This window comes from Camelina sativa, chromosome 2 (assembly GCF_030686135.1).
Source record: "Camelina sativa cultivar CO46 ecotype springtype chromosome 2, ASM3068613v1".
NCBI lineage: Eukaryota > Viridiplantae > Streptophyta > Magnoliopsida > Brassicales > Brassicaceae > Camelina > Camelina sativa.
The window spans coordinates 20,143,827-20,155,518 of NC_141881.1; the positions used below are offsets into that span (position 1 = coordinate 20,143,827).

The 11,692-nt window shown below is 38.3% G+C and overlaps 2 protein-coding genes across 2 annotated transcripts; both read right to left on the minus strand.

The window, feature by feature from the left end:
• Positions 1-798: 798 nt before the first annotated feature.
• On the minus strand, positions 799-1,272 carry LOC109127663 (putative defensin-like protein 270). The gene is made up of 2 exons (XM_019232840.2): positions 1,156-1,272; positions 799-1,019 (listed from the first exon to the last, which is right to left on the minus strand). Exons 1-2 carry the CDS (start codon positions 1,226-1,228, stop codon positions 862-864), a joined length of 231 nt encoding a protein of 76 aa, XP_019088385.1. The 5' UTR covers positions 1,229-1,272; the 3' UTR covers positions 799-861.
• A 9,792-nt stretch (positions 1,273-11,064) lies between these two features.
• LOC147948909 (putative defensin-like protein 270) lies at positions 11,065-11,549 on the minus strand. Its single transcript, XM_087477503.1, has 2 exons — positions 11,415-11,549; positions 11,065-11,285 (listed from the first exon to the last, which is right to left on the minus strand). The coding sequence occupies exons 1-2, from the start codon at positions 11,485-11,487 to the stop codon at positions 11,128-11,130; spliced, it is 231 nt and encodes a 76-aa protein (XP_087333629.1). The 5' UTR covers positions 11,488-11,549; the 3' UTR covers positions 11,065-11,127.
• Positions 11,550-11,692: the final 143 nt, after the last annotated feature.

Here is an 11,692-nt window from a genome sequence, read left to right on the forward strand (position 1 = left end):
ATATTTCTAAACAAAAATATAGTTCCGTGGTGTACCGCGGGTGAATATCTAGTGTAATACAAAGAGAGATGTATTCAAGGGCATACAAGGCTAATATTATTACAACTTACACCAAATAAACAAGCTACGCGTCGCTTGAACTACCCAAGGAGGTTGTGAATACTAAATATATAATATATACCATATTACATAATAAGATTCAGCTATACTAAATATATAATATATACCATATTACATAATAAGATTTAAGTAAATATTATGTGGTTGTATGTGACTCATCGGTAAAATTGCTATGCCTATTAACATATATGACTCATCAGTTTTATACTCTTAGTAAAACTGGTTTCAAAATCAGTCAGAAATCTTACTTTAAAAATGTATTAATCGAATATGATCGACTGATTTTACGCTCTCTTTTTTTTCTATATTATCTCCTTTTCATAAATTTTTTTTTTTTATCTGTTGAATTGTAAACAGACATGTATGGCTTTCAATTTTTACAAACACTACATGCTAGATATTTATTAAGTCTTATTCATATTTGATTTACATATATTGGGTACGTATGCATACAAAAAAATATCATAGAATTGTTTATTTGAAACTAAACATGAAATTACTAAAGAAAAAAAAATCAAATGTATAAGTTATAAAACATATATATTCATACTTTTTCTCCTATTGTTTAGTATAACTTATATTAGATCACCTATTCTTTGAGTTAGTTATGATTGAAATATCTTTTAACCTATATTGAGACATGTAAATTGGAAATATAACATTATGAAACAATATATGTAGAGATGATATAATATCTTATTTAAACCATATTGAACATTGTCAATCATATCCAGTTGCATATTAATAGAGACAACAACATACACGTTCCAGATTGACTCCTGAAGGTACACACAAAGCACCATGAGAAGGTGCTTTTAGTCCACATCTTTGGAAACAATCTTCCCTCTTGTGACATGGTCCTCTGTATTTACAGTCGTCGTCTGAATCATCCATAATCCCTGTAAAATTAATCAAAAATACAAAAATATAATAATTATAAGATTTATAATAATTACATTAGTTATAAAAATGATGATAATTATATGTATACTGAAAAAAATTGCATATCTTGACTATGGGAATACAAAATCTTACGAATAGATTGAACATTTACGATGAGAGAAATGATCAAGAGAATAGCAACAAAATGAGATTTTGGAGGCGTCATCTTTCTAGAAAAATGTTTACAAAAGAATTACTATGAAATATTTTGTAAAACCACTTAGTGAGTAAAAAGAGAGTTGATTGTTCTTATATAGATGAGTTTCAAATGTTAATAATACCATATTGCATTAAATCTAATTAATATATACCATAAAATTTTGTTTGACTTAAGATTTTTTTTTAACGTTAATTACAATGATTTATCAACAAAAATCTTCGACAAAATCTTTGGTCAACTACAGTTTTACAAAATTTGATAATATTTACTTAATTTTGTAAGTGGTTTAAACATTTGTTTGACTCTTGTCCAAGAAAAAAACAAACTTTTGTTTGACTTAAGATTTGTGTGAACCGTTGGGAAGGAAGGTAATTGTAATATGTTGTCTCTAAAAGTATGCAACTGAACCTAATTGAAAACATGTGTTTAATACGGTCTAAATAAATTATTAGGATCTAGTTATATATTGCTCCATGTTACTTTTTGCAATTTACATATCAAGATCAATTAAATAAAAGCATAACTAACAAAATTTAAAAAAAAAAAAAAAAAAAGTAATTCTAACATGAATTATGTTAAATTTAAAGTATGGTAAAAAAATTTAAATTTCTTCTTTGGTGCACATAGCTTACATCTATTACTGAAAGTAAATAGTTTCTAACTTCAGCTCTCGCTCTATTTACGTCGGAGAGGAGGGATTTGCATTTAGATATCCATTCGAGTAGTTTAATATATATTTTTTTAGATTTTGGTTCGGGTTTGAATATACATTAAACACTCATTATATTATATATGTGTAATAGTGGGTTATATCCAAAACCTTAAAATTTTCGGACGGGTTTGATATTTTTTTTTTCGGACGGGTTTGATTTCAAGGCTTTAATGTTTATTATCAAGTATTTTAGGTTTTAAAAAGGTTTTATAGATTTTAGAGGAAAAGTACCAAAAGACAAAGGAAAATACGCTTGAAGAAAGATTTGGAGGTTAACAGTACATGACACCTTTGAAGAACTTCCGGAACACACATTTTGACGAATTTGGTGTCTATGTAAAGAATGAAGAGACATGTTTCTCCTGGAAGATGTAACGCCCCGACCGCCACCTCTTAGTGGGCCCCATGTCCACTCCCAGTCTATGGACCCACCTTCTTTAATTGGCTTCACGTCTTCTCATTAGGCCCGTGAGCCTATCTCTATCCTACGACTGGTTTGCTACGTCCGGGAGGCTTTAAAGAATTGTTACCATCCCTACAAATCACCACATGATCTTTCTCTGTGTTTTGTCCTCACTCACACAGTTCCGACAGTCACTTCCCCTAAGGTCACCCATCCTAAGACTACTCCAGAATAAGCACGCTTAACTGTAGAGTTCTCTCAGTACGTTTGACCGAAAAGATAAGTCCACTTTAGTGACATAGGTGGCCAAATCAATTATTTTGAACCTCTCCGCAAGTCTCTTGAACCTGGGTGACACAGAAGATATAGCCGATTTACTAGAACGTGTCGCAAACCGATGAGAAGATAAGTTTGAAGCCAAGTGAACTTTAATTACTAGCCCGATTAGCAATCTTCACGGCGGCCCGGTCCAGCGGAGTCACGATGGTCCAGAACCTTCCTTCTCCCACCCATTCCATGCACACAACATCTAAAAATGCTTTTACCCTTGCAAAACCCTAAGCCTTAAACACCCTATAAATACTCATCTAAACCCAGGTTTTGGTGTGTGTCTTGAAGCAACCCCTATGAGTCGACCAAAAGCAAAGCAGCCACGACCAGAGACCTCTCTCGTTCCTCTCCTTGAAGCCTTGGAGATCACCAAATTCTTTTGTTTTCTATTTCATTTGTTTTTGTTCCTGAAAGAAGAAGATCTTTACAACTTTGTACAATCATTGAAGTAATATTTAAAACCCTTTTCTCTATTTATTCTTTTATGTTTATGGGTTTATTCAACTTTGATTTGATAATTTCCTTAAACATGCTAACGTAGTTTTCTAGTTGGGTTTAAAGGGATAATCAAAGGGGGGGGGGGGGGATGATCATAGTTTAGGTGACAGGGTTTGTTAGATTTCTATTTCATTTATTCTATACTTTAATTTTAAATCTTTGCTTAATGCTTTAAGTTAGCCTCATGAACTAACTGTGATCCATATTGTGTATGCTTTGCTAACAGCTTTCATTGTGATTGACCTAGCTTAGATGTGAGTCGTGTCATGGAAAGCATATACCACTTACCTATAGAACTTCATGGATTAGAATTGGATCTGTTATAAATGTTTTGATATATGCATCGTTTCATGTGATAGTTGAGTAACAGAGTATATGGAGCAGGAACATTAGCATAAACATATTCAGAACATTTACAAGACATGAGCGTCTATGTAGCAAATTTCTTAACCCATCATAAATTATAGGTATTATAGGCATAGCAATTAAACCCCTTTAAACCCAACTAGAAAACTACGCTAGCATGTTTAAGGAAATTATCAAATCAAAGTTGAATAAATCCATAAACATAAAAGAATAAATAGAGAAAAGGGTTTTAAATATTACTTCAATGATTGTACAAAGTTGTAAAGATCTTCTTCCTTCAGGAACAAAAACAAATGAAATAGAAAACAAAATAATTTTGTGATCTCCAAGGCTTCAAGGAGAGGAAGGAGAGAGGTCTCTGGTCTTGGCTGCTTTGCTTCTGGTCGACTCATAGGGGTTGCTTCAAGACACACACTAAAACCTAGGTTTAGATGAGTATTTATAGAGTGTTTAAGGCTTAGGGTTTTGTAAGGGTAAAAGCATTTTTAGATGTTGTGTGCATGGAATGGGACGGAGAAGGAAGGTTCTGGACCGTCGTGACTCCTCTGGACCGGGCCGCCGTAAAGATTGCTAATCTGTAACGCCCGGAAAACAAATTGGGAATTTGGGGAAGGGGTGTCGATCAACACCAAGAGGAGTGTCGATCGACACCATCAAATTTTTTTTCGACCAGATTCTGTTAATTCATCGTTTTGGTTTGGTCTGGTTCAACTGAAGTGTAAAAATGAAATATTTATAGAGGAAACTCGACCTAGGTCGAGGAAAGAGTTGTTTTGTCCGTTTCTAAAGAGAAAAGAGAGAAGAGAGGGTGTTCTTGAGGGATTTTGGGGATTCTAAGCTGGTTTGGTGAGATATGTTCATGTGGAGTGGAGATCTGGTGCTAGGAACGAAGGGGAAGCTTTCTGGGGTGCTGGATTCATCAATTTGGGACAGAAACTTCCTGCAAACGAGGTGAGTGCATGATCATGGCTTATCTAAGCCTGAGAATCCTTTGTTTTGCTTGATTGGTTGTGTTTTGTGGTGTTGTTCTTGCTTGTGGTGGTTGTGTTATGGTTCTTATAGGTTCCTGAAGCTTTTGGGTGTGTTTGGAACGGATTGGAGGTGATTGGAAACGAAGATTCGATGATCGGCTTCGAGCAGAACGCGTCTGCGGAGTCGGTGTCGATCGACACCAGGTTGGTGGCGGTCGACACCATGTTTGGGCCAGTGTAGATCGACACATACCTGGTGTCGGTCGACACCAATTGTTTGATTCGTGATTTCCTGGTTTGTTGTGTTTGTTTTTGTTGTTTTTTAAACATTGGAATCTCAGTTGCTTGTGTGTATAGCCCAGTAGATGGCAGGATTGCCTCACTAAGTATTTGTGATAATACTTACGCATCTCAATTGTTGTTTGTGGCGTGTAGGTATGTGATGTGGAATCATGGCGATGAGGAGGAGGATGATCTAGGGTCTCGGTTGTGTGTTGTTGGACTTGGTTATATAGTTCATGTTGGAACCTTGGATAGAGTTATGCTAAGTTGATGGATATAATGCTTAGGAATATTATTGCATTGATGATGTGTTGGTTATGTACGTTTGGTATGTTTCCGCTGTGCATATTGGTTGTTATTGGTTTAATGAGGAATTGTGGTTTGGGTGGTTTAATTAAGTAGTATAGGATGCTTAATTATGTATTGTATTTATTTAAAAAAAATGGGTCAGGTCGTTTCAATTTGGTATCAGAGCCTTTACGGTTCTAGAATGGTTAAATGGATGGTTAGAGTGGTTAGGAATTTAATTGAGTGAATTATTTTCCTTTTGCTTGATGCATCATGTTGTGTGATGGAAATGATTATGAGTAGTTAGTCAATTTGCATGTGGTATGGAGTCCTAGTATCATCTTCTTCGATCCTTCAATGAGATTCCACGGTAAGATGTGTGTTTGTGTGCGGTTTTGAATTGTCTACTTAGCTTTCTGTTATGGGTAGTGCGGATGGATAAGGGTGGAGCTGTTGCTGGTCGTGGACGCGGACGTGGTCCGGGATGCGGTCGTGTTCGTGGTCATGGTAGGGGCATAGTCCCAGCAGTGAGTGAGTCTGTTGAGACGAGTGTGACAGCTAAGGGTGTCGGCGAGTCGCAGGACTTCCAGGAGGGGTCCATGAGTGTGGCCGGTGGTGGTACTGATAGGACCGTAGGCGCTGAGGGGGTCGGTGCGGGCGGTGTCGGTGCTCGAGTGGCCGGTGGTGCTAGAGTTCCGGGTATGGGAATCCCAGCAGGTGGGGCCCCTGTGGGAGGTGTGGACCTGACGGGCTTGTTGACACAGCTGTTGGAGCGGATACCGGGAGTGGGTCCGGCTCAGGCTCAGGTAGTGCCACCAGTGGTGGCGGAGGAGCAGCAGCCAGTGGCTGCGGATTGTCTATGCTGAAGGAGATGCATAAACTGGAGACTGTGCAGTTTTCGGGTGGTATGGATCCTACTGCTGCAGATGCGTGGAGGACGAGTGTGGAATGTAACTTCCAGAATCAGAGATGTCCTGAGGAGTTTTGGGTGGACATAGGGGTCCATAACTTGGTTGGTGATGCTCAGGTGTGGTGGAGATCAGTGGCTGCTAGGAGAGTGCAGAGGGAGATGACTTGGACTGACTTTGTGGAGGAGTTCAACCGCAAGTATTTTCCGAGATAGGCGTATTAGACCGATTGGAGGTGCAGTTTCTTCAGCTATCTCAGGGGACTCGGTCAGTGCGGGAGCTGGACGTAGAGTTCAGTCAACTTCTGGCTTATGGGGGTCGGGCGATGGAGCCCGAGGTGGCTCAGATCAGGAGGTTCATGAGGGTGCTTCGTGAGGACTTGAGGGTCCACTGAAGAGGGAGGAGTTATGCTACGAGGGCAGAGCTGGTGGTGACTGAAGCGGAGATAGAGGATGACTTGAGGTCACAGTTAGTGGTGGTCAGCCCAGCGGTTCAGACAGAGGAGACTTTGGAGCAGAACAATCTGAGCAAGGGTAACAAGTCGGAGCAAAGGCATAAGAGGAAGCGGGTAGACACGTCAGGTATGCAGCAAGGTGGGCGAGGGTGCTTCGGATGTTGAAGCAAGAACCACAGGTTGGCATACTGTCCCAAGAAACGAGATCCACAGGAAAATCGTCGATCGTGTTATCATTGTGGAGAGGAGAGGAACATCAGGCCTTTCTGTCCTAAGTTGAGGCAGATGATGGGGGTGCGGCACAACCGAAGGGAGGACCGGGTGCTCAACCCGGAGTTTAGTTTGGCTTCTGTTTCTTTTTATTTCAGCTATGTATTTTCGTTTGGAGTTGTAAACGTTTATTGCACTTGAGGTTTTATTAAAATGCAGTTATTTGGTTTTTGGAATTTTTGGATCTTGTGGAAAAGGAATTCGCTCGGGAATTCTATAAATGGAAAGTTGCCATGCATAGAAAGTTTCTAAAAATAGAAAGTTCTATGATGAATAGTTAGAACTTGTATATTAGTGGAAAGGGTGTTTGTAAACACCGAGGTGTTGAGATGTTAGTAGTGAGGCCCGGGGGTGGCCATGGTAGTGGTGATATTCTCAGAGAGGATATGGGGTTGGTAGGACATTGAGATGTTTTACGCGGATCACGGGACGGTCCAGGTTGGAAAAATGCTTATAGACGTTATGACCGTTTGCTAGAGGGACGGGGGTCCTGAACAACTCATGAGGATATGGAGGTTCTCCTGAGGGGACGGGGGTTCCCTAGATACCAATAGCTCGAGGGACTGCGGTCATGAGGGTGGCAGAGGAGATGGGGGTTCTCCTGAGGGGACGGGGGCTCCCTAGATACCAATAGCACGAGGGACTGCGGTCATGAGGGTGGCAGAGGAGATGGGGGCTCTCCTGGTACTGAGATCTCGAGGGTGATGACCCGAGGGTGAGACGGTATGGCTCAAAGACGGGGGGTCTGAGAGTGTGATCGGTATGGCTTGAAGGTTGCGACCTAAGAGCAGATGAGTTGGTGGCAAAAGTGTCAAGGACATGGGGATAAGCATGGTAACCGGATGTGGAATTATGAGACTGATGGGGGTTCAATCTCAGGGTTACAGTTGAGATCGGAAGCGGATCTCGGGATTGATGGGGGTTCAGTCTCGGGGTTTTCTATGTGTTGACCGGGAGGGTCAGGTGTATGCTGGTCGGGGGGACCAGAGTGGTGATGATTGGGAGAGTATGGTTTGGATTGACCAGTGGGGTCAGGATTGTGTAGACCAGTGGTGTCCTGGTTGCGGTAGACCCAATGGTTAGATGGTGCAAACTGTTACAACGGTGGTTTGATGAGTTTTGTGGATGAGTGGCGGTGTGTTCAGATTCGAGGACAAATATTTTGTTAGAGGGGGAGAATTGTAACGCCCGCGAACCAAATTGGGGATTTGGGGAAGGGGTGTCGATCGACACCAAGAGGAGTGTCGATCGACACCATCAAATTTTGTTCCGACCAGATTCTGTTAATTCATCGTTTTGGTTTGGTTTGGTTCAATTGAAGTGTAAAACCGACGTATTTGTAGAGGAAACTCGACCTAGGTCGTGGAAAGAGTTGTTTTGGCCGTTTCTAAAGAGAAAAGAGAGAAGAGAGGGTGTTCTTGAGGGATTTTGGGGATTCTAAGCTGGTTTGGTGAGATCTGTTCCTGTGGAGTGGAGATCTGGTGCTAGGAACGAAGGGGAAACTTTCTGGGGTGCTGGATTCGTCATTTTGGGACAGAAACTTCCTGCAAAAGAGGTGAGTGCATGACCATGGCTTATCTAAGCCTGAGAGTCCTTTGTTTTTCTTGATTGGTTGTGTTTTGTGGTGTTGTTCTTGCTTGTGGTGGTTGTGTTATGGTTCTTATAGGTTCCTGAGCTTTTGGGTGAGTTTGGAACGGATTGGAGGTGATTGGAAACGGAGATTCGATGATCGGCTTTGAGCAGAACATGTCTGCGGAGTCGGTGTCGATCGACACCAGGTTGGTGTCGGTCGACACTATGTTTGGGCCAGTGTCGATCGACACATACCTGGTGTCGGTCGACACCAATTGTTTGATTCGTGATTTCCTGGTTTGTTGTGTTTGTTTTTGTTGTTTGTTAAACATTGGAATCTCAGTTGCTTGTATGTATAGCCTAGTAGATGGGAGGATTGCCTCACTAAGTATTTGTGATAATACTTACGCATCTCAATTGTTGTTTGTGGTGTGTAGGTATGTGATGTGGAATCATGGCGATGAGGAGGAGGATGATCTAGGGTCTCGGTTGTGTGTTGTTGGACTTGGTTATATTGTTTATGTTGGAACCTTGGATAGAGTTATGCTAGGTGGATGGATAGAATGCTTAGGAATGTTATTGCATTGATGATGTGTTGGTTTTGTATGTTTGGTATGTTTCCGCTGTGCATATTGGTTGTTATTGGTTTAATGAGGAATTGTGGTTTGGGTGGTTTAATTAAGTAGTATGAGATGCTTAATTATGTATTGTATTTATTTAAAAAAAAAAAAATGGGTCAGGTCATTTCATAATCGGGTTAGTAATTAAAGTTCACTTGGCTTCAAACTTATCTTCTCATCGGTTTGCGACACGTTCTAGTAAATCGGCTATATCTTCTGTGACACCCCGGTTTTAGAGACTTGCGGAGAGGTTCAAAAAAATTGATTTGGCCACCTATGTCACCAAAGTGCACTTATCTTTTTGGTCAAACGTACTGAGAGAACTCCACAGTTAAGCGTGCTTATGCTCGAGTAATCTGAGGATGGGTGACCGGGAAGTGACTGTCGAAACTGTGTGAGTGAGGACAAAACACAGGGAAAGATCATGTGGTGATTTGTAGGGACGGTAACAAGTCTTTAAAGCCTCCCGGACGTAGCAAACCAGCCGTCGGATAGAGATGGGCTCACGGGCCTAGTGAGAGGACGTGAGGCCAATTAAAGAAGGTGGCCCATGGACTGGGAGTGGACATGGGGCCCACTAAGAGGTGGCGGTCGGAGCGTTACATCTTCCAGGAGAAACATGACTCTTCCTTCTTTACATAGACACCAATTTCGTCAAAATGTGTGTTCCGAAAGTTCTTCAAAGGTGTCACGTACTGTTAAGTTCCGAATCTTTCTTCAAATGTATTTTCCTTTGTCTTTTGGTACTTTTTCCTCTAAAACCTATAAAACTTTTTTGAAACCTAAAATACTTGATAATAAACATTAAAATCTTGAAATCATGTCGAACTCTTCCTAAAAGTATACTATGACTAGCTAAAATTGGTAAAATAATGATATTATCATGTTTAGTTAGGTACATTGATTACAATCAATCAATTTGGACTCATTTCATATTTTTTTGGTTGAACTCGGATTAATTTTGGAAATTTTTTTTTTACTTTGGTTCTGTTAAAAAAATATATCAAACTCGTCCGAAATTTTTAAGGTTTTGGATATAACCCACAATTACACATATATAATATAATGAGTGTTTAATGTATATCCAAACCCGAACCAAAATCTAAAAAAAAATATGAAACTACTCGAATGGATATCTGAATGCAACACAAATAGAGCGAGAGCTGAAGTTAGAGACTATTTCCTTTCAGTAATAGATGTAAGCTACGTGCACCAAAGAAGAAATTTTAATTTTTTTACCCTGTCTGATAAAAAAAGAAGATTCATTTACTCAAACAGCTAAAGAATTAGTGAAAAATCTGGCACACTTTAAAATAAAAAATGATCCAGATGACTTTGTTTTCAAAGAAATCCAAACCAAATAAATAGTGAGCGTTTCAAAAATATGTAATACAAAGAGAGATGTATTCAAGGGCATACAAGGCTAATATTATTACAACTTACACCAAATAAACAAGCTACGCGTCGCTTGAACTACACAAGGAGGTTGTGAATATTAAACATATAATATATACCATATTACATAATAAGATTAAAGAAATTTAGAAGTACGACATATATTATGTGGTTGCTTGTGACTCATCGGTAAAATTGCTATGCCTATCAACATATATGACTCATCAGTTTTATACTCTTAGTAAAACTGGTTTTAAAATCAGTCAGAAATCTTACATATATGACTCATCAGTTTTATACTCTTAGTAAAACTGGTTTCAAAATCAGTCAGAAATCTTACTTTAAAAATGTATTAATCGAATAATGATCGACTGATTTTACTCTCTCTTTTTTTCTATATTATCTTCTTTTCATAATTTTTTTTTTTTATCTTTTGAATTGTAAACAGACATGTATGGCTTTCAATTTTTACAAACACTACATGCTAGATATTTATTAAGTCTTATTCATATTTGATTTACATATATTGGGTACGTATGCATACAAAAAAATATCATAGAATTGTTTATTTGAAACTAAACATGAAATTACAAAAGAAAAAAAATCAAATGTATAAGTTATAAAACAAATATATTCATACTTTTTTCTCCTATATATTGTTTAGTATAACTTATGTTAGATCTCCTATTCTTTGAGTTAGTTATGATTGAAATATCTTTTAACCTATATTGAGACATGTAAATTGGAAAAATAACAATATGAAACAATATATGTAGAGATGATATAATATCTTATTTAAACCGTATTGAACATTGTCAATCATATCCAGTTGCATATTAATAGAGACAACTACATACACGTTCCAGATTGACTCCTGAAGGTACACACAAAGCACCATGGGAAGGTGCTTTTAGTCCACATCTTTGGAAACAATCTTCCCTCTTGTGACATGGTCCTCTGTATTTACAATCGCCGTCTGAATCATCCATAATCCCTGTAAAATTACTCAAATTACAAAAATATAATAATTATATATAATAATTACATTAATTATAAAAATGATGATAATTATATGTATACTGAAAAATTTGCATATTTTGACTATACGTCTACAAAATCTTACGAGTAGATTGAACATTTACGATGAGAGAAATGATCAAGAGAAGAGCAACAAAATGAGATTTTGGAAGCGCCATCTTTCTATAAAAAAATTTACAAAAGAATTACTATGAAATATTTTGTAAAACCACTTAGTGAGTAAAACCACTTAGTGAGTAAAAAGAGAGTTGATTGTTCTTATATAGATGAGATTCAAATGTTAATAATACCATATAAACTTTGCATTAAATCTAATTAATATATACCATAAAATTTTGTTTGACTTAAGATTTTTTTTAACGT